Source organism: Manis pentadactyla, chromosome 5 (genome assembly GCF_030020395.1).
Source record: "Manis pentadactyla isolate mManPen7 chromosome 5, mManPen7.hap1, whole genome shotgun sequence".
In the NCBI taxonomy this organism is placed as follows: Eukaryota; Metazoa; Chordata; class Mammalia; order Pholidota; family Manidae; genus Manis; species Manis pentadactyla.
In genome coordinates this window covers 172,657,053-172,682,991 of record NC_080023.1, presented here as the reverse complement: position 1 = coordinate 172,682,991, position 25,939 = coordinate 172,657,053, and the positions used below count along the sequence as shown (strand labels likewise).

The window sequence follows — 25,939 nt, the reverse complement described above, 5'->3', positions numbered from 1 at the left end:
AAATGCAGTGACTAGTACTATAAAGAAAAAAGTAGCAGAAGAGGACAGAGAGTGACTGGAACTAAGGTGTACTTCAGGTACAGTGGACTGGGTGGACTGGTGGCACTGGAGTAAAGCACTGAATGAAGAAAAGAAATGATATAAATAGCTCAGTGGAAAACATATCCAGTTGAGGACATCATACTCCAGGCTAAGGAACAAGGCCTGAACAGCTGGAACGGAATGGAAGAGCTGAAGATGGCGGTGATGGTGGTGGGTGGGTGGGTGTTGGGGAGTGATGAGGTGGAAAGAAGAGGCAGGGGATCTAATCACACAGGGCTTCGTGGCACTTTACCCTGAACATGGGAAGCCACCAGAGTTTTTAAATACAGTAGTGACATCTGAGATTCACCTTTCAAAAAGGTAATTTCTCTGGCTCTGAGAATATGTAGAGCGCACACGTGCCAGGCACCATATTATGTGCTTTGGGTATCTTCGGTTATTAACATGTAATTACTGACTATTAACTACAAACTGCTAGCTTTGAAATCCTGAATAAATGGATGGGGATTCTGGCTTCATTACCTGCCTGTTGTGTGATTGTGGTCATGCTACTGACTGAATTTCCCTGTCAGTGGCATGGAAATTGTTACATATAATTTGCTCAATTACCTATATGAATTAATGATTATTCACTCATTCATTTGCTCACTGTATTTATTGTGCCAGACTGTGCTAGTCGTGGAGGGGGTACTTGTACAGCCTCTGCCACGAGGAGCTTACAGCCCTGAGACGGACGTCAATCGACCACGAATGCAGTACACACGGTGGTAAGATAGTTTTTAAGAGAAGGACCTTGTATGGGGATAAAAGGGGCGTTTGGGGGAGATTTGGGGAGAAAATGAAGTCAGTGTTTAGGAAGCTCAATCAATAAACATCAGCCATTTGTATCATTGTTACCACTGTCAAATAGGCTTCAAATCCTGGCTCTGCCACTTCCTAGCTTTGCAATTTTATCCTCTTGACCCTCAATTCCCATGTCCGAAAAGTGAGGATAATGATACTATGTACCCACAGGACTGTTGTGAGATTTGCATGAGATACTCTATATTCAGCGTACTGCCGGGTAAATGGCAATAGGAAGCATTCCATAAAGGCTCGTTATTAATACTACTGTTAATTTTGGACTCTCCACATTGGATAACAAGCGCAGCTACGTCTGGTACACCGCTCGTTGCCCCCACTACCTCCCCTCGCTCCCAAGGAACCCCCATCACCCCCGGCCCCCGCCCGTCCCATGTCGCTGACCTTCTCAACTTTCTTCGGCCCCTTCACCAGTTCGTGCCTCTTGGGGATAGTGCCCCCGTCGCAACCCATCGCCAGCCAGGAGAGTCAACAACAATCTCCTGCAGCGACCACTTCCGGGGACACTGGCAACTGCGGCAGCCATTTCCGGCGCGCCGCAGTGACGCACATGTCCCGTCCCGACGCCGCGGGGCGGGGCCGTTGCCAAGTGCCGGTTATCATGGAGGGCGTCGTTGGGCGCCTGGCGTGGCCCCTGGGCTATGGCTGCCGAGGCGCTGGAGGGGCCTCTTGTGCGAAGTAGTGTGCACGCGGGTTCCCCTCTCCAGGGCGGTGGCCCGTTCCTTCCTCTTTCCGGTGGGCACGAGGTTTCTGCAGCACCATATTCGCTCACCCTCGCCCCGGGGGCGGCGGACGGGCTGACTCAGCACCCAACGCTCTGGGGCCGTGTTGTCACCCCAGCCTGGCTGGACCTGGCGCCTCCCCAGACTGCGAGCTCCTGGAGATAAAGGACTGAGTTTCATTATTGCAATGAATGATACATATGAATGGAACCTATTATTTCAGTTAACATTTACGTGTTTCAAAAGACAACGTATCTTTGTATTGAACGCCGATTGTGTCCAAAGTACTCAATAAATCCTCCTTTATAGGAGATTCTAGGGAAGTAAGATTATTCCTCTCAAGCCTGAAATTTTCTGATACTGCCACGTATATTGTCTATATATGAAATATCGCATACGGTTTGTACATGTATGTATGTCATTCACAGCCTTCTGAAACCCAGGATAAAATTTTTAATTTTTTAAAAAGTAGGTATAGTTAACAGATGCAGATATAATTAGAAAAAGTACTCTGATATTTCCGTGCCTTTAACAAGAAACAGGATGTATTATATAATGAGAACAAATCGTTTACAAAACCCCTGCTGAAATCCATGATCGTCTGCTTTCATTCTCTTGATTCTCTATTCGTTCCTTTAATTATTAAAATATTAGAGGAAAGCCTATCCACAGCAAGGAAGGTGGACTTTTGTAATTGGATGTTATAATGCTGACCAAAGTGGACATAAAGAAGTGAAAATATTCCCCACTTGGGAACAGAAAATACGTGGTTATGAAAACTTCAAGAAAACTGGGTTATTTATAAGTGAGAGCTGGAAATGGGTTCCAAGGTTACTTTTCTCCCTCAAAGAACAGAAAATCAGACATGGAATAGCATAACCCCAAAGATCTTCAGACAAGACCGTCATACCAGTGCTCCTGACAGGTAAATCCGCCCCTCACCAAGTTCATTTGGAGAAAAAAAACAAAAACAGCAGTTCTTCATTAAACTATGACTATGTGCTGGGAGACGTTGAGGCTTTCTTTCCTTTTGTCCTTATTACAACATAGTAGGTAGGAGGTATATATGCCTTCTATTTTCCAAACGACATAGCTGAGCCTTAGATATACAGGTGTCTTGGGTCAGGGGCACAGAGTGGGTGAGCAGAGGAATACATGAGAGGCTTTCTCAGACGAAGCCCACCTAACTACAAATACCATGTTCCTTTACCTCTTCCTGGAGCTACTGACGGCACACAGCAGTGTCAGCTGTGCAGGCGCTAAAGCTCAGGCAGTTAGATTTTTTTTTCCTCTTCCTCCTTAGTTTCCTCTTTTAGAATATTGGTCTCTGGACTACTCTGGGCTGCAGGCTAAAACGTTTGTGGTTTATTATTATCCTCATCAGTAACTAATTGTGTTGACGGCTGCTGCGTGTCAGGCACTGTATTCAGTAGCGCTTTACTTGATTTGAGCCATTTTGTTTTTCCAGCCACACAGGCAAGCAGGTGTCATTGTCTGCTGCTTTTTCCCACAGCCTTTGTTAAATGAACTAATAAAGGATAATCCTTTACGAGGATCCTTAGTGACAACTTTGCCATTGTCAAGCTGTGGATTTTTTAAATTAAGGTATCATTGATACACGCTCTTATGAAGGTTTCACATGAAAAACATTGGGTTACTACATTCACCCATATTTATCAAGTCCTCCCCTACACCCCACTGAAGTCACTGCCCATCAGTGTAGTAAGATGCCACGGAGTCACTACTTGTCTTCTCTGTGCTACAGTCTTCACCATGATCCCCCACAACACCATGTGTACTAATCATAATCCCCTTCTCCCTCCCTCCCCACCCATCCTCCCCCACCCCTCTCCTTTGGTAACTGCTAGTCCCTTCTTGGGGTGTGTGAGTCGGCTGCTGTTCTGTTCCTTCAGTTTTGCTTCCTTGTTATACTCCACAAATGAGGGAAATCATTTGGTACTTGTCTTTCTCCACCTGGCTTATTTCATTGAGCACAATACCCTCTAACCCTATCCATGTTGTTGCAAATGGTAACAAGTTCTCAGATTCAAAAAGACATGCGCACCCCTATGTTTATTGCAGCACTATTTACAATAGCCAAGATATGGAAGCAACCCAAATGTCCATCAGTAAATGACTGGATAAAGAAGAAGTGGTACATATGTGGATTTTTGAAGGGTGGGAGAGGAATGAAATCAGGAAACACAAAAAACCATCACCATTGAGAAAAATCAGTTATTTCTTAACCTTTTTGGGGTAATTGGACCTCTTGGAGAATTTGATGAAAACTTTGGACTTTTATTCCCCTGAAAATATGCATTAGTACATAGGAAATTTTGCTACAGCCTGTACCTGTGTATATTTCATTCAGAGCCTCCTGAGGCCCAGGCTAAGAGCCAGAACTTCAAATGCTTCTACTGCCTGTGTACAATAGTTCCCTAATATTTCAGACTTCTAAACTGTTGAGGGTTTAATTTCCTGTTAGCTCTGCCCATGTGTTGTTCCATACCTGCAGTTTAAAATTCTGTCTGGACAAAACCGACATGTAGAGTACCTTATTTTAGGAGCATGAAAAAAAAACAACCCTATGTTAAGATTCTTGAATTTCACAACCTTCATTTAAGGTTACACTTAGGAGGGTGTCCCAAAGAGGGTGAATATAAAACAAAGTGGAAAACTGAAACAATTACTGAGCTAATTCAAGACAAAAAATTACCTTTAACTTGCCGTTTTAGGGAAATGTTAAGAATATTCCAGGAATATACAGGCCTTACATGAACTGGCCCCTGGCTACGCCTCCCAGCTCATGTCACCTAATTGTCTTTCCCTCACGTGGCTCCAGTGCCACCGGCCATCCACCTCTCCCTTGAGGGCACCAGGGGCACTTCTGCCTCTGTGTGCTTGCCTTGCTGTTCCTCCTCCAGGAACACTCCCTTCCCAGTGTCTGCCAGTCTGGCTCCCTTGAACGGTTCAGCACTGTGCTCTGGGGTCCCCCCTCCTCAAGAGCCACCTCTCCATCCAAAAGAGCACCTCTCTTCCATCACTCTATCCACTACCTTGACTTAATTTCCTCATTGCATATACCACCACTGGCATCCCATTACAAACTTAAATTTTGATGTCTTATTCATGAATTTTTTGCACTGATGTTGGTTTTTTAAATAATGCATCAAAATATTTGTCCCCTTGAGTGATCTTGAGGTCCTGCGCAAACAGGAGGTACTCGGTAAGTATCTGTTCAGTGAATGAATGGAAGGAAAGAGCGTTGCAAATAAGCTACACAAATAGGCAACTCTTGCAAATGGGCAGTTTTTTGGAGACCTGGGGTGCATACTCTGGGGAGACCATAAATTTTTTAAAAGATGTTTTATAAAAAAACAAAGTAGTTACCGTCAAACCAGAAGCATGACTCCCCAAGTGCTTGTCACACTGGAAGATCTCTTAACTAGGCTCCAAACCGCTTCCATCCTTCCGATGAAATTTAACTTAATTGAGGTCAAGTTGCTACCACACCACCAACCCACCATTTCCTCTTCCTACCTTGAGAGGAAACAGTACAGAATTCTGGGCATTAAAGAAAAATACTTAGCAAAAAGCTGTTAAAGGCTAAAAAAAAAAGTAAGATTTCATTCTTCTTTTAGAAGTTTTCAGAAGTTATTATCCTATTGAATTAATCAGTGGAAACTCATTCCATAACTGCTGTCCTTCAAAAAAAAGGAAGGAAACACATTTAGCTAAGAGCAGCAGTTTTCATTATTTTTGAACCCAATGGTTTTTGTACTTTGTCAACAAAGGTCCTTGGTTTGAACTCATCTAAAAAATATAAATAGATGGGTAGATGATAGATCTCTGGATATATTGATATCTAGACAGCTTTCTCTCTCTATATATACATACACATATGTAGTGTTCTGAAACCTACAGGGACCCATTCATTACCTATTAGACTCTGTCACTTATGAAGGGCTAAATGAGTTAAAACATTCAAAGCATTAGAACAGCGTCTGGAATGTAGTAGTCACTAAATATGTGCTGTTGTTGATACTATTATGTAAAATTAACTTTGCCCTCTGGAGTAAACACTTCCTGGTGTCTCCCTGCAGCCACCCTCCTTCCAACATTTCTGACTTTGCTAGGGGCTCCTGTTGGACACAATTCTACAGGGCTCACTTGCATTTCTGCATGACTTCTGAGTAAAGGCACCGATGGCAGTTTGTTCTGGGCTGTCTTTTTCGAGGATGTTTGTGACAAACATCCTTGGAAGACAGAGATACTCTCTTCCGCCAGAGCAAAAGGGCAGGTTTGTTTGCTCTTCAACACGATAAAGATAATATCTCCCTCTGAGACAAAGCTTGGTCAGGTCTGCACAGAACCCGTTATAAAAGATTGGGGTTTCCTATATGCAGGGCTCTTTGGCTTTGACACATACCCATTGTGTGTACAGCCTCACAAGCACCCACCTTTTCATTGTCCCTGGGATTTGGAGGGTGCAGGGAAATGATGTAAAGATGAAGCACAAGGTGCTTGTGATCTGTAAGAAAAGTGTGGTGTCTCTGTGCAAGGGCTGACATAGAAGGCCCGACTACTATCCTCAGGAAGGCGGGCTTGCAGGCTTGCATGGTTGACGTTCAGTTGTTGTATTGGAACTTGGATTTGTGAATGGTTCCCACCATGCCCAGAGTTGATAAAAATGACACAGTGTGTCTAAGCCATCTGTACAGGAGCTGCAATTCATGCTGAATACCTGCTTTCCCCAAGAGTTGGAAATGTTGGTACCTGTCACGCAGAGGCAGGCTACGTGATCAGCCCCTACAGGGATCCTGGTGTGTGGCTCTCATGAGCTTGGATGTGGTTTTCGATCACTTGTAACAGAAGGACACTTACCTAACTGATACAAGTCATAGCTGTTCAGAGACTGTGGGCCTCTCTGTCCTAATGTAGAGACCCAAACTTCACAAAGATGGGGTCCTTCTTTAGGGACTCTGAGACTAACTTGGTGAAAATAACCAGACTTTTAGCAGTCAACAATTCAAATGCACCTACCGTGTGTGGAGTAGCAGACAGGAGTTGGACCTGGTATCATTTCAGGTGACCCTCAGTCTGGAGATGCTGTTTCCAGGCTACAGAGGTGTTTAGTGGCTGAGATGTTTGTATAAGGGACATGGACCTTTACTCAAAGTGAAGTCAGGGTGATATAACCATAGCAACATGAACTAAAGACCCAGCTGACAGGAGAGGAAGGAGGGGTGGTTGGGCTGGAGGACAGCTCTGTGTCACTTTCGGATCTGTGCCCAGCACAGGGCAACCTGTTCGTACCACAGCTCCTGGCTGCGCTGCTACAAGTGATGCTTTGCTTTTCCCTGTTAATCTTGCACTTGAGAACTTGGCCTCCCTGCACTCTTGAGGGAAAAGCATTTGAACAGCAAAAGTAAACACTGGGCGCTTTGCTTTGGTACCAGAACCCTAGTGATGCTGATCAAAGACTTTTCCAAAGGGTTGTTGCAAAGGATGTTTCAATTCATGATTATGTTTACATAAGATTATAGATGGGAACAGATTTCAGACTGCGGAAGTATAAACCTTTTCTGGTTGAGCATACTAAATTTATTAACACAGACTCCACAATGTACAAAATAAATTAATAGGGAACCCAACAAGACAGGTTATGTTGTAAATATAATGTGCATCTTTAGATACATAATCTGTACAAATCTCACAGGATTTGTTCAGTCGAAATTGAAAAACTTGCTACATTTTCTAGCAGATGCGACAGAAGTCAATCACTTGAAAATAAGTCTCTTCCTCATCTCCTACTTTATTTTCTCCCTAGCTCCTGTCATTGTATGTATGTATTTCTTCATCACTCATTGTTGTTCTGCTAGATTGTAAATTCCCTGAGCACATGATGTCTGTCTGATTCACTGCTGTATGCCCAGAACCTAGAATTTGACATATAGTAGGTGGCTAATAAATAAATACTGAATGAATGAATTTACAACAGGCATACATTTAACCAATATAAAAATTGGTTTCTACAACATCATACACTGACCCTACACGATATGCTAAAAACTTAGCAAGGTCTTACTTAACAGCTAGCTCTCCTCCCTGACTCAGTCAATGTCCTGGGGTTGCCCAGCCACTAGGTAATACCGGCTTTGGGCACCATGGCTATCTCCGCCCATCGGTGTGCCCCAGGTTGGCTCTTCCCATAGGAAAGAGTTGCACGGGTTGTGCGGTGAAGCTGAAGCTAAGAGGTTAAGGGGGACAGGGGGCAGGGAAGGAGGCTCATTCCAGTGTGCCTCTGAATTGCTGTGTGTGTTGCTCCAGCTTCTCAACCTTCATCTGGAGGTGCCCCAGGGCTGCAGGGCTCGGGTACCTGAGCACTGCATCCTTCGTGGCCAGTGCGAGGTCCTTGAGCAGGCTGCACAGGTGGCTGCTGCCACGGAGGACCTCGTTGCGCACATCCCTCTCCTGGGTCTCCTTGCACAGCGTGTCCACCAGCTTCTGTCCCACCATGACGATCAGCTTGCCCTGTGTGATGAAGGTCTCCGGGGGCGGGCTGCTGCTGAGGCTGCTGTCAAATATACGGATGGCTTTGAAGAGCGCCCCAAAATAGAGCCGGCAGTGTTCAGAAAGGTGGATTTTCTTCTCAGGATTCTGCTGGTTCAAAGGTCGGGGGATAAAGGAGCTAGGATTCTATAGAATGGGAAAAAAACAATAGATAAGAGAGAGATTCAATTAACAGGCTGTGGTGGTTTCCCTTTTCCTGTTTTTGCTCAATTTGCTAGGCTTTTTATGAGAAAAAGGAGGGTTTTGTGTGGGAAGCCCCATAGTGCAACATTTGCCCAACAAATTAGTGTTAATGTTTTCAGAGCACCGTTATACATAAATTACAGTATTTATATATATTACATATATAAATTATGTATTATGTATATACAATCTTACATATTATGTAGATATAATAGATAAGCCTATAAAATCTTATCCAATCCTTTCAACAAGCTATTCTTTAGAAAGAAACCCTTTCTAGAAACACACGGACAATGACCACACTTTCAAAAAAGCAAGTAAACTTGATGGTGAGATTAAACCACTTAATCAAAGAACAGATTTTAGAGAATTAAAAACAATCTCTAATTCCAGTATCAGAGGTAAACCAGAACCACAAAAATTTCCAGAAGAAATCCAAATATGCTGACCTATCTACCTGAATATGACAATATTTCTCCTACTTGCTAATAAGGTTTCGTGTAGATTTTACTTTCATGAATTTTCTGGATTATGGAACCAATGTCTCCCCAAAGCCTGTACACTCCTGAAAGATTCTCAGCATCTAATTAGTGACAAGCCCTCCAGGAAACACGACTAAGGCCCTTGGTTAGAATATAGATGCGGAGACCTGAGGTCCCTGAAGAGCGGAGGCTGCCTAGGGTCATTCAATTAGCAAAATAAAGATCTGGAGCCTTAAGCCACATCAGCTAAGCCTAAAACTCTCAGTCCACTCTCTCATCTACCTCTGATGTCAAAATTCACAGCCCAGAAGCACGCAGACAGTGTTATGATCTGATTTTTTGGGTCCCTTTCCAAGTTTAAACCAGTGTGAAAGTGGCAGGAGGAGGGGCCTTTGGGAGGCAGGAACAGGTAAGGTCATGTGGGTGGGGTCCTGTGATGGGATTAGGGCCCTTGTAAGAGACTCAAGAGAACTGGCTTCCTTTCTCTGCTCTCCGCCGCCGAGGACCCGATGAGAAGCAGGCATCCTGAAGCCGGCAGAGGGTCCTCACCGGAACCTGCCCGTGCTGGCACCCTGCTTTCCGACCTCCAGCCCCCAGAATCGTGAGAAGTGAGTATCTGCTGTGTTTACAGCTTGCAGTCTATGGTACTGTTACTGCGGCCCTGGGTGGACTGAGACAAGCAAAGCAAAGCACAGATCGGGGTGTTGGCTGAGATGGACTCGGGGGCCTGGAGGAACCAGCAGAGGCTAAAAATGAGAAGAGACAGTCTCGACTTGGGAATGCCGGCACCTTAGTGTGAAAGTATTAACTGTAGGTAAATGAAGAATGTACTATGATCCTTGTCCTGGGGAGCTGGACGTGTGTGGAGGTATTCCCGGTGCCCAGCAGGCAGTCACTGTGCAGTCCTCCCAGCACACGGAGAACGGACCACGCAGTGGTCAGCGCTGCCCCTGTCCCACCGAGAAGCACTGCCAGTCTACAGCACCGGTTCCCCGGTGTGGTTCTTGGACCAGCAGCGTCAGCATCCCTGGGAACTGTCAGAAAAGAGACTCTTGGGCCCCACCCGAGACCTACTGAATCAGAGACTTGTGGAGTGGGGCCCAGCCCTCTGGGTTTTAACAATCCCCATAGGAGATTGTGACCCATTTGCAAGTTTGAGGACCACTAGTCTAAGGCATACTTCATGTTGAATAAAAAGCCTGACTTGGAGCAATCTGGTGGCCCGAAGTTTGTGTTTGGGGCTTGGGGAACTGAGCATCAGGAGGCCTGGGTTCTGGTTCCAGTTTGCCTCTGAGAAGGCAGATGACCTTGCTCATGGTACTGGACGTTCGTGGCCTTCCCTCTCCCAACCCCACCCTACACCCCAGCCAGGGAGTTGATCTGGTTCCTGTTTCCCAAGTGGCAGTTATTCAAATATTACTGAGTTATGCCCTTTCTGCCTCCCTCTTAACCTTTACTTGCTTTATCTTTGTCTTTGAATGAATCCACTGGTTTTATTTATATTAATCAAAAGGAAACTTTTTAAATTGGTAAGTGGAAAACTACTGTCAATTGCCATTAATGGAAGGTAACCAATAAAAATAAACTGTGATAACATCTTTGCTTTTAAGAAAGAAAAAGGAAGAACGTCAGTGACAAAGAGGTGTCAAAGATACACAAGATGTTTGCTTTCATTGTGATCAATAGCATTAGAAGACAGTATCGGAAGGAAAGTGAGCCCATGTTATTTAATGTCATGTCAGTACCACCCAGGATAAACCTGCAGAGCACCTAGAATTATTTCTCTAATGGTTAAAAGATCAGGTTCCACATCCTGGGGTTATAGTGACACTGTAAAAAAAAGGAAAAAGCAACACAAAAACCAGATCTTCTCCCAAGTGGGTCATGGCGATAATGTTGACTTATTCACATCGGGTAGCATCTCCAGGGACAAAGCCTATTAGTCAGAAGTCCTGCCGAGTCAGCATTATCACTTACCTGTGTTTCTATGTCTCTGTTTTCATGCAACCTTTGTTCCCAGATGGGTTTTTCTTTCTCTTCTAGACTTGGCAACATCTGAAACATAAAATCCCTTTGATTACCAGCCTGAGTAGTTTTTACGCTACCATAAAGCTGTTTAAGTCCACTTTAAAACCTGGGCATTCCTCTTTAGTTCTTGTTGATGGTCTGCCAGCTGACGCCTTTGTTTGACTAAGGAGACCTTGGCAGCCCAAGAACTGAATTTTGTCTGCCGACACGACCTAATATAATGACACACAGGTTGCTTTTTAAAATTTATATGTAAGTTTTTAAAATTAAGAAGTGAGAAATATCCAAATTTCCAGCTTCTCTACAATGTGTTAAAGTTCTTACATCAACCACCAGGAAGTTCAGCAAAATAAGATTTGGGCTGAAAGTGCCAAATTATCTCCTTGACACAGCCCCAGGTGACCTGCTGTGCTGCTTGAGACTTGGAATCTGTGAACTAAAGGTTCTCTTTTGATAGTGTCTGAACTTAAGAAGGAATGTATTTCACAGAGTAACTAGGGTCTGGAGGCTGCCAAAGCCACACACGGCTGGAGGAGTGTTTACACTTCCTCTTCTGTTTCTAAGAAACACACTGACAATGACTAACTTTCTGACTTTCAAAAATGGAAAGAAACTTGATGGTGAGATTTAAGAATTTGTTCAAAGAACAGATATTCTAAAGGGTTTTTGAAGTTCTTTCTAATCCTAGTATCAGAGGTAAACTCTAAACCCCCAAATTTCCAGAAGGCATCCTGTCTGCCTTAATATTAAGATATTTATCTTACTGCTTATGAGATTTCCTCTAGAATTTTACTTTCATAAATTTTATTTTGTGGAAAAAGGAACCAATGTCACTCCCAAATTACTGGAAGATGACTGCCTTTCAATATACAATTATTGAATTGTAACAGTTGGAAGATTCTCAGCATCAAACTTATTAATGACCAGACAAAAACTAAAACCTGTGTATATGGCTTTATATATGTAAAGCCCCCTTTATACCACTTGGAACTCTGAACTCACCTGTTCACAGACATTTGTGCTATTTTTCTTTAATAATTCAGGGGAGTGTTCATCTTCCCCTTGTTTATTAAAAGGAGCACTCCTTTGGTATGACTCGATTTCCCTTTGGGGAGGCTGGATGCAATTTGTAAGCTTAAATTGTGCGTTTGGGGTCAATTGCAAGGTCTCTCCCTTTTCACAATTCTGCTTGAAAAGGAGCCTCCCATTGGCAATGACAATAGAGGCAAACCTTTTGGTGTCTTCTGGAACCATCCGTGCCACCATGACAAATCTCTCAAGGTCATCTGGGCTGTTTTGGACTTGGTCAGTCACCAGGATTTCCGGGGACCAATTACAGCTATCCAGGCTTGCCTTTGTTTCAAGTAGGATTTGGTAGGAGTTGGAGATTGTCTGTAGTTGATCCCTAATTCTGCTCTGAAGGTTACTGTCATTGAGGTTACAGGCAGTTCCACGGACTCTGTAGGCAAAATCCAGAAATTCTCTCAAAGATTCTCCTATGTGGTCGGCGGCCCTGTGAATGGCATCGATGTTGGCCTCTAGATGGTCTCTGAACCTCCATTTCCTACTTACAAAGAGCATCAGGCCTGCAACAGAGCTGGCCACCCTGTGCTGCAGGGCTGTCACCGTCTCTTTGGCCAAGTCTGGGTCCAAGGAGAGCTGCTTCACTGACTCCTCAGAGAAGGAGCTAGATGAAGAGTCCGTGGATGCAAAGGAGCATGAGGAGACGACACTGGCTCTGCTGTCAGAACTGGAAATGGATAATCGATCTGGTTCAGGAGACAGAGATGCCGCCTGTCCGGAGAGCCATGAGGAATTATGGTCCATGGAGTTCTCTGGAACCCCACTGGGTTTCTCCAGATCTTTTGCAGCTGGACGGACACTTAGCATTGCTTTAGGGATGTCGTAAATATTTGGCTTTGTGTTCTGCTGTTCCATTTGGAGAATCAGAAAGCTTGAAGGAACCTTGTAGCTGACGCTGTCATCCAAAGAGAATGTGTCCCTGGGCACCCGAAAGCTATGACAAGGAATTTCTGGAAGGCTGAGTTTTTTCTGCATGGGCCCGTTTCTTTTCAGGTGTGGAGTAAGAGACCTTGCTCCGGGAGGATTATGGAAGCTGGACATACACTTGGGGAGATCCTGGGACTCGGATTCTTCTGCAAAGCTGGTTAGAAATACATTTCTAATATCAGCCTTTTCAGGAGACACTGGGGTGTCGTAGATCCATTCGGATTTCTGTGGGCTTGGTAACGTGCTGTAGCCACTTTTCCTTATGGCGATGGTTGATGTCACACCCTGCCCCTGTGAAGAACCACAAAGAGTCACCCAGTTTAGTAGCAATAAAAAGAGGGTGTGAATGACTCACCTAACAAATGTGTGTTATACTGAGGACTTACTAAGGGCTGGGCACTAGGCTTCTTTAAATATCTGCCACTCCCAGGCTTACACAACTTCAGTGGGTCTTCACGGATGCCAAGGCCCTTTGCAACCTGTTTCTGCCCTTCCCTTGAGCCTCCCACCGTGCCTGCAACCTCCTTGTAGGTCCAGCCACCCAGGCTGATTACCAAGCCCTCAGCTCAGAACCCTCACTTATACTGCTATAGTTAATGTTGCCCAAATGGCCCTTCTGCTCTAAGTGACCTTCCATTCCTTTCCTTTCCACCTAATAAACTCCTATGCATCTCTCATGACAAAGCTGAGGTGTCACCTTCTTGGTAAGGCTTCCCTGATAACCGTGGGCAGGTCTCTACTTACTGCATACATTGAGAGAGCCAATAATAAACACGGAGTACACAGGTCTCAGATTAAGGCATTTCCACTACCGTCAAATAAAAGCCTATTGCAACACAACACGTCTCTGGAGTATATAATAGGAAGAAGCATTTCTCTGAGGTCTACGGAGCTCCTGCCCTGTGCCAAGCACTGCACTAGGTCCTCTGCAGAGATCAGCCAATACTCACAGCAAGTCTCTAATAAGAAACGGAGGCATGGAGGAATTATAGGACTTATCCAAACCAGGCTGCTCATCTTGTCGCCCCGTGGTCAGGGGTTTCAAAGGAAATAAAATCTGCTCCCAGGAATGAGCAATCCTAATTTTGACTGTGCTAATAAAATGTCCCAGAAGATGTTCAGGTTTTCCTGGCATCGCATCTCAGCACCTCATCATACTTACACTTGGTTGGCCGCCTGGAGCGCCGAGTCCTGCCTTTTGGGAGCTGGTGGGTGTGTCATATAACTGCTGCTTCTCTGGCTCCTGGGGAAAGACCACCAGTGGTGACAACTTGGATTTTCTCCTTCCTGATGGCTACACATCACTAACTCTCCCCACTCCAGTGTGTTTTCTAAATGAGAACACACATTACCAGAGACTGGGCTTCTGTCACGATGCTCTCTGATGGTGGAAGTTAATGTGCTGCAAGGGCTTTATTTCCAACAATGGACTTTGTGCCTTAAAAAGGTGCCTTCTCCCCACAAGGTGGGGACAAACTACTGAGGGAATTAACAGCAGTTGCTGAATTAAAAATGGTAGTTCATTTCCTTCTGCAAATTAGCCTTAAGATTGAATTAAAGAAGAATAAATGAGTTTGGGAATTAATCTCTTGTCTTTTTTGTTTGTTTTTCTCTGTAGAAACTTTCCTGTGCTTATAACTCCTGCATTCATTCTGCAACTATTTCCGGAATGCCTATGAACTAACAGACAGTAAGCCAAGTGACATACACGCACCCAGCAACAGGCAAAAGACATGGCACCTATACAGATGATTTCTTGCTTTTTTTTGCACAGCGATTAGAAAATACATATGTGAGGATGTGGAAAATAGGTTCTGTGTTCCAAAGCATGGTGAGAGCACCAAAACAGGTTTCGCAAAGAAAGAGAGAAAAGGCTGGAATTTGGAGAGGGTGTTTCTTTTGAGTTGGGCTGTGTGTTTCCTGTGGACACCTCCTCATTCGGGGAAGGGTGGGGGTGCTTTTCACTCCCCTCAAACCAAGTGGGAAGTGCTCCAAAGGGAACATCAATGGCTTGAGTTGTGCCATCGGAGCTTGGGGTCACAGTGCATGGGGGCTAACTCTGGCTCAAGAAAAGTTAAAGGCGAGAACCTGATGACAAAGTTCGGGGTGGTGGCATGGGGTGGCCTGTTCTCAGGGCCGGACTCGTCTCCTGGGGCACATTTTAGGGAACACCAAAAAGCTCAGGAATCAAGGTAAATAATATGCTAAATGCAATATTATTAAAAATCACAACTAATGGGAAAAAATCAGGATGAACAAACTAACAACATTTTCAATAAAACTAGTATCAGTGGGGCTGGGGTGAGGGTAGAGGCAGCAAAGTGAGCCGTGGAAATGGGTCTGCATGGAAAACTCTCAAACCCAAGGCACGCACCTCCTTCTCTCATCTAGTCTGGGCCTAGCTTGCGCGCCTGGAGCCCATCATGGCAAAGGGAGCACGTGGGTTTCCACTGACCAGATGCAGAGCGTATGAGAGCTGGAACGGGGCCAGGCCGGAAAGGGCGGGGGAATCTTAGGAGGACGATGCTGGAGCCGACTGTCTGCCCCAGAGCTAAGGGGGGAGCCCTCAGCCAGCAGCCGGAGGAGAGGCCTGGCCCGCCCCAGGGAACCTGCAGGTAAGAGATGCTCAGAGGCGCGGGAGGCAGGAGCTACTTGCAGGAACAAAGAGCTACTCCAGAAGAAAAAGCAAGCTTTCAACACTCACTACTTCCCTGAGCAACACCCCAACACCCCCCAACAGGACCAGGCAAGCAGGGCCTTTCTGCCTCTGTCCCCCTCTCCTGCCTGCAGCCTCACAGGGGCCTGAGGCCACCCGGTGAGCCAGAGGGGAGTGGAAAGCTGGGGTGGGCTGTGCTCAGTGCAGCCCATTCTAGTCTCCAGGCCCGCAAGCAAGCCAGGAGGGCAGGAGCTATTGCTTTAAATGAAGCAAGATGTTCAATTATTGCCTGGACTGTACATTTAAATTCTTCCACTGAGAGTGCTTACTACCTTTGAGGGACCAGGAAGTCTCAGAGCAGGTCTGAGTTGGCGGTCAGACTGGAGGCTCTCCACCCTGGCTGTACTTGGGAATCCCAAGGAGTTTATGGTCCTGCCACCCAACCTGCAGAAGACTTCTGTCTATAAAGCTGAAATGCAACCTCCGTGTGATGCTGAGAACCCCACGCTCAGCGCAGAGAGGCCTAGGTCGAAGCTCACCTTCAGGGCTGGGGGCCCTCGGCTCTGCACAGGCACGTCGTACACCTGGGAAAGCAAAGCTGGCATCGAGACCCGAGCTGGCCTGGGGATTGTGAAGAGGGCCTTGGGGAGAAAAAGAAGAGCCAAGGAAGAAAATGTCACTGCTGAGTTCACGGATCAGGTTCCAACAATCCCTCAGACAGCAAAGGCAGCCGGGCGCTGTGAGCAGGTTCTCCCGGCACTCCTAACTGGCTTCGCTCTGAGACTGGGAACCACAGGATGCTGGTGGGAGGGCCCAGGGCAGAGGGCAGTCTTCCTCAGATGGGGACCCATATCTCCGTGGTGGGACCTCCTGGGGTGCCTGCACCAGCCTCACCTGGGAAGTGGGTTAGAAATGCAGACTCCAAGGCCCCACAGCAGTTGTCCTGAATCTCTGAGTCCTAATGGGGCACCCCAGAATCCGCACTGGGGTCATTCTGATGTCCTGAGGGAGTCGTCACATCCTGGATTATTGACGTGTTCATCTAATGATGCCGAATGGCTGTGAGCATGACATGCAGAGGGGCTCTAAGGGTGTGAAGTGGAGGGACTAACGGGTCCCAGGGAGAAGTAGGGGCCTGTCGGGGGACGTGTCACTTGTGCTGATTGCTGGTCGGGAGCACAAGTGACTATATGAATGGCAGCCTGCAGCGTCTGCTAGCAAGAGTGGGAAGCACGAGAGAACTTGGTGATTTGGAGCGGTCAACAGTGATCCAGTTGGAGAGGAGCTCCAAAGAGGAGAGAGATGGGGTGGGAGAGGTCCTGGTAAGGGGTCAGGATTTTATCCCACAAAGGGCAGATTAATAATCATAGTAAGAGCCCCTGGTCACCCGTGGCCACGCTGCTTTGGGAAATAACCCCTTTCAGTCATGGAGCTCATGCCTGCAAATGGGTTAGTTCTCTAGAACTCGCTGATGTTGAGTCTAGACCTGGTGCCATGTCCGCTGCTCCAGGCAGCAGCTTCCAAACCCTGCCAGGGAACCAATCACCTGGTGAACTTTAAAATAATAGAGTTGCTGGGGCTCCACCTGAGGCCTCTTGAACCAGAATGTCTCTGAGGGGACCGGGAATCGTTGATGTAATGGGGGAGTGGATGTCATCTGCCAGGGCCTTCAAGTCTAAAGGGGAAGATAAGGTGTGGAAACACCCAGGGCACAGGCTGGCAAGCAAGGCAGAGCCGTGAGGCAAGACGAAGGTCAAGTCCAGAGAGTCCAGCAGAAGGAAACTGCACGTCCCATCAGGCACCAAGGAAGCTGTCACTGAAGGGGGCTTTCCAAATCAGATCCTGGGGGTGGTTAGGATCTTAATATGTGGAGACAGGGAGCGCGTTCGGGTCCGGGAGCAGGGTATGAGGACTAGGTCAGGGTCCCTTTGTTCACGAGGGTGACCCAGCTCTGTGCCTCAGTCGTTTGTTTTGGTGACAGATGTGCACAGCCCGAGACAGCAGGTAGCAGCTAGCGTGTCCCACCCCCCCTGCACCCCTCACCTGTTCATCAGGCTGGAATAACCAACACAGATAAGGCAGCTGCAAAGCCAACAGGACAAGCGTTTCTCCCTGGGACACACTCAGCTGTCAAGTGTCAAAACAACATTCCTGAGTGACAGCTGCTCCTCAATCACAGAGAAGCCCGGGATCTCTGAAATCTGGGCTCTCAGAAGCACTGCTGTCTGACATTCTATCAGGAAGAAGGAAACATCCCACTCTTGCCAGAGAAGCAGCCTTGATTCCCAGCCACAAAGCAGAGCTTCATATGGGGCCTAGGACCCGACATTCTACGTCCACCTCAACCCCGTGGTTCCCAAGGAAGCAGCCTGCGTCCACTCTGCAGTCTGGGCTGATGCTGACCCCTTACGCACTGGCCCATTTTGCATAGAGCCTATCAAGGCAGGGCCTCATTTACATTTCACCCAAAGCCCACCTTTCCCTCAGCCCCTAATTAATTATGCTGCCTTAACCTCTGCTCTCTGATCCCCTCATGCAGCGGCTAGTCAACCTGACTCCGTGCCTGACTCTTACGCTGATTGGTCCAGGCCAAACTCCAGCCCACTGGTCCCTGGGTTAAATCCAAGCTCCTGACAGGCCGCACCTGACTAACCCCAGGCAAGATGCGGGATGTGTCCCCAGCCATTGGCCATCACCTCCGGGCTTCCTTCCTCCCTGCTGCCCCAAACTCTTTCCTGCCACAGAGCATTTCAAATATTCTTCCATTGCCTCTTACTCCCCTGTGACGCCCTGGCCTGTCTTATTTACATGCCTACAGGAGCACCTACAGAGAACAAGGGAATTTCCTGTGTGTGGAATTTCACATAGAAGGAACCAGTTCAAAAATGCTCAGTGTTTCTTGGAAAACATAGGCTCAAGATGGCATCAATTAGGGAACATGTTTGAAGAGCATGGTTTCAAAGGGTTTAGGGGACAGAGGGGAACTCCAGTCCAGGAGCAATTTCTTGAGGATATCTGATCCTCTTTACTTAAATACAAAAGTCCCCTCTCTCAATTTAAACCAAAATCAAATATGTTCTTTGTACGGTGATTTTTTTTTAAAGTCAGGCCAGCATATTATGTGAAGGAAGTTGGAATAAGAAGTAAAACAAAACTCCGGACTGTGGTTGCCCTGGAGGAAGTGACTGGGAGAAGGCACGGGGGTGCTAGTTTTGTCCTGTTTCTTGATCTGGATGCTAGTGACATGAGCTATACCCGCAGGACCTGGAGGTTAAACCTCAATAGAAAGCTAATTGCAAAGAACAGACAGCGTCAGCCACAGAGGCAGGTAAATGAATAGCAAGCCTACCATGGCCCTGACTGTCCCAGAAGCCAAGTGAACCAGGACTCCTGATTTCTAAGCCACAGGCAGCATCTCTTGATTCAAGAGGCCCCCAAGCACTGAGAAGGCAATAAACAAAACAAAACAAAACAAAACAGGGGAGGAGGGGGCAAAAATACAGATAGGACAGCCACAGAGAGAACTCAGGCAGAAATAAAGGCAGGAAAGTTCCCCAGGGGCTTCACTGTGGCCACCTCCAGAGCCCTAGGACTGCGGCCAGGTGCTCTTGTTCCTGAATTCCCCACGGGCAGCTGCGGTTTCAGTGATGGCTGCAGCCGGTACAAGGGAGGCTCTGTGCCGAGACACTTGATGCCAAAAACAAACCTTACAGCAATGCCCCGACCCTTTTCTGAGTTAAGTTTAGGCAGTAAACTCATCTGTCCTTTTACACCAATGGCAGTCTAGAAGCAGAAGCCCATGAGTACAAAGCCCTACATTGTATCTGGTTACTTCATTCATTCAACAAATATTAATTGCACACCTTATAGGAGCAGGGGATTGTGCTGGGTGCTAGGGACACCTGGCCAACGGTGGACATGGCATACTTTCCTTTTAGAGAGGGGGAAATGGCTTTTGATTTTTTTGTTTTCTTTAGTGGCTTTGAAAAGAAACCCAAATTTCAGCTAAGGCTGCTTGTTCTTGGAGGATCCACCACCGAAGCCCTGCTGAGTCAGCTGCTCAGACGGCAGCTGAGGGTTCCAGGCCTAGATCTGGGCCAGTTGTTCCAGAAAAGCAACTTAGGCCCCTCATTGACTGCTGCAGAAGGCTTCCACAGCTCCCTTTCTGTGTTTATAGCCAGCGCCTCTGAAAGGCAGCTGTTCTGTGTAACAACTGTCCAGTTCTCTGCCGGCAGCACAGGGAGTTAGAAAATCTGAAGCATTCAATCTTTTAGGGAATCAACTGCTGTTAGATGGTGTAGGAAGCCAGTGTGAAGGAGGCCTGTGCAGTAAGTGGGGTGTTCCTGGAGGGCCCAGCCCAAGCGTGGGGGTGCAGCCTTTCCTGGACACAGATGTCCCTGGGCCTCTGCCCAGAGCTCAGGCCAGGTGGGCTGTGTCATCTGAGCTGAATGCAAAGTATGTGATGGCAGGAAATGCCCGCAGTGACTGAAGACCCTGCAAATCTGTTCTGCATTCTTAACACCTCATGAAGGCCCAGGCTTGTAAAAACAAGACATTGCTTTCCTCCTTTCTTCTTTTGATTCTTTTCCTTCTTAAAAAAAATGTTTTCATTCTGCATTTACTGAGTGTTTCTTTTCCTATTTTTTTATTGCTATTTTTAAAATTTGCAGATGTAATATTACATGCCTTATGTAACACAAATCCACTTCCTGATTTCTCTGTTCACCAAATATTTACTGAGTACGCACCCCTTGCCAGGCATGGTCCTAGGCGCTGGGGACAAGGGGTGAATAAAATAAAGGTCCCTGCTTAATGCCTTCTTCACCTTCTCTTTAGCCAGTCCTGCCTCCTAAGGATACCCGCTGTTTGTGTGTGTTCTTTTCAGTGTCTGAGCACACACACATACATACGCAGAGGTACTTTTAAAAAAAGTTTTGTTTGTTTGTTTTTTATTTAAATGGTTCTTTCTTCCTCCTTATAAATACCTTATAGAATGACTTCACTTTTTTTTACAACTACATACCAGTTCGTTGTAGGGATATGACAAAATGTATCTAACCAATTGCCCCATCAACAAACACATAACCATCTTTGATTTTTCCCTGTAACAAATAAAGCTATAATGGTCATGACCTCCTCATCCAGATGCATCTGCCTTCCTGTGTACTTCTATGGTAACTCTGGAAGTAAAGTTTCTGGGTTGAAGGAAAAATATATTTTAAAACTGACAAGTAATTTCTTGCCTTTGAACCCACAAAAATTCAACCGCCTCATTTATCACTGGTAGTCCTAGCAGTCCTTCCTAAAAAAGTCCATAATACTTTCCAGAACAGCTCCACTAAGCATCCAGTGTTCCTGCAAGGTGTGTGCGCCCTGGAGAGCTGTGGAGGTGCAGGGGCACGAGCATCGTAGGGAGAGCTGCAGCAGAGACCAGCCCCGGCTCGCCCGTCACACCAGCATTCCCATTTTACACACTTGCTCTCCCAACGGACCCCAGTGACTCAGGGTAATCGAGCCCCTGGGTGTCACAGAAGCCTGATCCCTCTTTCATTTGGAGGCATGCTTACCTGTTTCGGAAAGCTTAGAGTCTTTTCACAGACGATTCTGGTGTTGGCAGGTGGGTCTGGGAATTCGTAGACTTGGGCAGTGGCTGGTGGAGGCCCCTCCACCCAGCTCTTCATCTGCTCATATATGGGGCCTGGAGCTGTGGAGCGGGTCAGGGTGGGCACCTGGTAGGTCTCCCCAGAGCTGCAAAGAGCTTTCTCCAGGCCTTGCAGGAAAGGCGGACAGGGCCTGTCTGCAGGGGCACCCGGGAGGACCTGGAGGCGGTTGGCAGGGGCCAGGCCTTGCCTCCCGTGGAGCACGCACTTCCACCAGCCCTCACTTTTCGGCACGTTTTGTTCCAGAATGGTCAGGATGTCTCCTCTGAAGAAAGCCAGCTCGTCTGAGCAGTCGGGGCGGTTGTCGTAAAGCGCCCTGGCCAAGAGTGCCTGGGGTGGGGGAGAAAGGATTCACTGTTATCCCTGTTGTCAGTGACATGGCACCCACACCACTCCTCAGAAACGTCAACGGCACATTCGCAGCCACTCTGTGGTCTGGTTACCTCCAGAGGCTCTGCTCTCTGCCTGACTTATTCCTACCCACTCTTGGGGTCTCAGGTGAAATGTCGCTTCCTTAGGGAAGTGTTACTGTCAACTCTCCCAAATATGCTCTCGTGGCCCTGTTTTAGTTTGTGATGACTATGACCCTCCTAGCTACAAGGCTGAGAGCAGTGTAGTATACAGTTGTGTTGAAATCCTGGCTCCGAAACTTCCTTGCTATGTGCCCTTGATAAAATTGGCCACTCTCTCTGGGCCTCAGTTTCCTTGTTTTTAAAATGGGAATATTGGTAATATCTGTCACCTGGGGTGAGAATTAAATGGGTTGATATGTACATAAAGCCCACTGACCTGTGCCTGGCATTTAGTAAGTGCTCAGTAAAGGATGGCTGTCACTGTCACAATTATTATATTGCTCTTTATCTGGTTGTTGCTATTTCTCCCCTACATTGGATTGTAAGTTCCGTGATTGCTAGAACCATACCTTGCTTATTTGCTGCTCTGTCCCCGGCAGCAAGAGCAGACCCAGGTGCATAGGAGATGCTCAATGAAAGTTCTTTAATTCATGAGCAATGAAGCAAAAGACACACTGCTCTCAAACAAACCCCCAAATCACCGTGTTGCAATGGCAGCGAAGGTTATGCCTATTTGAACGTTCTGCTCTAATTAAATGAAGGCAATTTGTTTCTGTGGGTGTTAATCTTACCACTTGTTATTATATCAATGCGTATTTACTACCAAAAAACTAGGAAATAGAGACAAGCAAACAGAAGAAAGTGAAGCTGCCTGTAATTCCACCACTCAGAGGTAACTATTCATACCCTCTGGGATTTCTCCTTTCAGTTGCTTTTCTCTTTCTTTAACTAAATTTACTTCATTATATTTTTTCATTATATTTTTTATACCCTCTTTCCCCTAGTACATAAAGTTTATAAATAATATAAAGCCAAAATGACCAACCCTCCCATACATTTGATGAAAAGTGTTGCTTTAATCTGCATGTTTTTCTGTTACCAAAACGGAATTGGGTGGCCAACTGCTGGAAAACACCATCTTAAACACATGGTCAGGTGTGTGTGGATTTAGGGGAACACTGTTACATGTATGTCTGAGAAGCACAAATAGAATTAGATCCTTCATGCAAATAGACACTGAAAATCTCCCATAAAATCTACTGCAACTGAGATTCTAGATCATGAACAAGTTTTGTACATGAAACCTTTTTCTTACTACAAAAGCAGTAACAGTTCATTGATGAGAATACAAAATAATGATAACCAAATGGAAGAAATAAAAAATGCCTTCAGTGCTGCCAACCACAGGTGACTGTTCATTCCTTCAGTTTGCGTCTTTTCAGATCTGTGCATGTTTGTTCACATATATATATACCTAGAGCCACAGCTGTATTTTCAAAACGTAATGGGATCATATGCTACATACAGTTTTGCAATTTGTTTTTCTTCCCCACTTAAAAATAAGATTGAGAACATCTTTCCATGCCAATAAACAATCTTCAGTATCCTTTCCAATAGCATGGTTTTCCATTGTATGGATGAACCAGACTTGTTCTTCCTGGTTTGGGGACACTTTAGCTAATTCTAATTTTTAGCTATTACAAACAATGCTGAAATGATCATCTTCATCTTGACAGCTAAATATTTGCAACTTGCCTTCTTTATATCCACAGATAAACTTCTAGGTGGGAAGTCCTAAAAATCTTTGGGACTTCTCCCTCTGGGCTGGCTTTTGCCCTCCAGCATGACCCGACTCATTTATACTTCCGCCCACCTGAATGCCCACCTCTTCTGCCTGTTTCTTCACGCCCTGATGGACCCTGGGCATCAGCTCTCTTTTGGATGGTGCCTTTGTATTAAAATCTTTGTAGGGGAAACTTGAAATGTTTTTGGAAACACCCAGACTGCCCCAAATTACAGAACTGGCTGCAGCCTTCATGCTGTGAGCAGATGTCTTTGGCCGCTTGGGAGGGGTGCCACTTCTCTGCTGTGCTCCACTATTAACTAATTTTTAAAAGGGAAGTGGTCCTGCAGACTTATGGGCACCCGTATTATGAAGGGTGTTCCTGCCTCTAGGGATTTCCTCTCTCAGTCATGGTGGACCAGAAATCCTCAACTGGGAAGGATAGTAAAGTCTCACTGTCTGAGGTTGAGTGAGCTTATGAGATTTAAATTGAAGGGAGCTGAGTTAGAGCTGATAAATACTGACTGCCTTCTTAGGGTCAGGCGTCCCATGAAGTGATCCCTTGGGCCGGCCATCCGTTCCCTCACAAATGCAGCCAACCTTTATGGAATGTGTATGAGGCACGCACTGTTCCACTGATGAGAGTTCACGAGTTCTGATGGTCACTCCCCTGCCTATGCTGCTTGGACGGCTTCCTGGTACCCTTAGCCACGAAGCCCCAGCTTTGTCTAAACCTTCCAGGTCCAGTGTGTTCTGTTCCTGCCAGTGTTTCCAGCCTTATGGCATCACATCCTCACCAGCCCCACATGAGCACCACCCTCTGGGGGCTGGAGTCCTTGGCACATGCTGTTCCCTCTACCCAAGACAGTTAGCAGTGAAATCCCGCTCATCCTTCCAGGCTGGTCTTAATGTTCCTTCTTTGGAAAGGGCTTCCTTAACTCCCAGACCTCCCCAGACTAAACTGGTTCTCCCCATCTTTTTGCTCAATACCTCTTCACGTCAGTAACTTAAGACACCGATATGTAATTCACCAAGTGGCCGTCACCTGTTGGGCCTCTGTCTCCAGCTACAGCAGAAGCTCCAGGAAGGAGGGGCCACACCTTCTTTCTCAGGGCACCTCCAGCCCGCAGTAGGTGCTCCCTGGCTACTTGTGGAGTGAGTGGGTGGATAAGGATGAGTAACGGTATGCCTCTAAGTTCAAGTCTTTGGGAGGTAAGAGACAGACAGCCCCAAGGGCTCCTACTTCTGTCTAGAGCAGGGTAAGAAAAAAGCTTTCTTTGACCCTCTGCCCATCCTCTCAGGTAGGCTTTAGTGAGAATGACAACTGAGGTGTCCCGAAGATGGACCTCAGAGCCTGGTGTCTGCTCACTCATTATCGTCCTGTGAATATATGTGAGTGGGCTTCACATGAATGTGGATACTAAGCTCAGAGAATCTAGCAGATATGAAGCATTTAGAGGGAACAGTTTTAGAATCTTAGAAAGAATATTGATTAAAGGTCAAGACTTTGTGAAATACATGGTACTTGGCAGACTTGTTCCCAGTTCAAGAGGCACATGATTTCTGCTCAGTAAAAAAAGATAACCCCTACAAGAAGATATGTCAAAGAAATAATGAATTTTCCCATGTTTTCTTCCATCTGCTACTTCTATAGCTTTTCTTCTTCCTTCCTAATTACAACCCTTAAGTAGAATTCATGCCTCATATCGAAATTACCGAGTATCATAATTCTTCCAAGTGGTAAAGATACCTCAAGACAAATGCTGGGCATAGAAGCCACAGGGCATAAATCTGCAAAGAAGTAAAAAGCTAACCTTTTCAAACAATATTGCTTCTCTCTCACTTACCAACTTTACATTTCCCTGTACAGCCCCGGAAGATGACTGGTTAGCCAGAGACGGGTAAGATTCCTCAAGGGAGGAACAACCTAAGACAGGCACAGTCGCAGGGGGCCATCAGGTGAGAAAATGGGGATCAACAGAGGTGAGGCTTAGAACCTCACCCCCCCTGTTCTGAGAGAAATCTTCTGCATACGTGGATGTTTTGTTGCCCTTGTCTAGCTTGGATTAATACTCAGTCTATAGGCACACACCTGATCATCTACATTTGCTCTCTTACAGCACTAAACTATGTTTCCTACCTTTATCTTGCATCTACCTACCACTTCAGCATTTTATTAAAAATAGTAATAATAATAAGGGAGAAATGTGGATTCACATATAAATCAAATATAAAAATCAAACGAATATTCATATCTGACCTGATTGTTTAGAGTTCATAATTCGTGATCAAAACCAAAAGTTTCTGTGATACGACTGCCCTTGCACTGTTCACCATGTAAGAACTTATTCACTATGTAAGAATTTGTTCACCATGAAAGAACTTGTTCGTTATGCTTCAGAAGATTGGAGACTGTTGAGAATTAGGCTTGGGGTTGATTAATGATTGTGCATTGAGTCCCCTATACAGAATTTTATTGTTGTTAACAACCATTTGATCAATAAATATGAGAAATGCCCTCTCAAAAAAAAAAAAAAAAAAAGATAACCTGAAAAGTTATGGTTAGCTTGCCAGACTTTAACCAGA

The 25,939-nt window shown here is 46.0% G+C and overlaps 2 protein-coding genes and 1 long non-coding RNA gene across 7 annotated transcripts in view; 1 reads left to right on the top strand and 2 right to left on the bottom strand.

The window, feature by feature from the left end:
• Positions 1-1,450, bottom strand: part of RTF2 (replication termination factor 2) — a 39,556-nt gene extending 38,106 nt beyond the window's left edge. The window contains exon 1 of the mRNA XM_036901917.2: positions 1,288-1,450. Within this exon, the coding sequence (XP_036757812.2) occupies positions 1,288-1,356 (69 nt within the window). The 5' untranslated portion in view covers positions 1,357-1,450. The remainder of the gene's footprint in view (positions 1-1,287) is intronic.
• Positions 1,451-2,123: 673 nt separating this feature from the next.
• LOC118920670 (uncharacterized) lies at positions 2,124-24,348 on the top strand. The gene is made up of 4 exons (XR_005028011.2): positions 2,124-2,678; positions 14,520-15,516; positions 22,405-22,462; positions 23,343-24,348. It is a non-coding gene; the product is annotated as an uncharacterized LOC118920670 (long non-coding RNA).
• Positions 6,173-25,939, bottom strand: part of CASS4 (Cas scaffold protein family member 4) — a 38,953-nt gene continuing 19,186 nt past the window's right edge. For 3 of the 5 annotated variants that reach the window (XM_057503101.1, XM_057503102.1, XM_036901907.2), the window contains 6 exons: positions 21,125-21,547; positions 16,097-16,198; positions 14,064-14,144; positions 11,894-13,192; positions 10,841-10,918; positions 6,174-8,324 (listed from right to left, as the gene is read on the bottom strand). In XM_057503101.1, the coding sequence (XP_057359084.1) occupies positions 7,914-8,324; positions 10,841-10,918; positions 11,894-13,192; positions 14,064-14,144; positions 16,097-16,198; positions 21,125-21,547 (2,394 nt within the window). In that variant the 3' untranslated portion in view covers positions 6,174-7,913. Of the gene's footprint in view, positions 8,325-10,840; positions 10,919-11,893; positions 13,193-14,063; positions 14,145-16,096; positions 16,199-21,124; positions 21,548-25,939 lie in introns of all 5 variants that reach the window. The other 2 variants (XM_057503104.1, XM_057503103.1) reach the window with 2 other exon arrangements.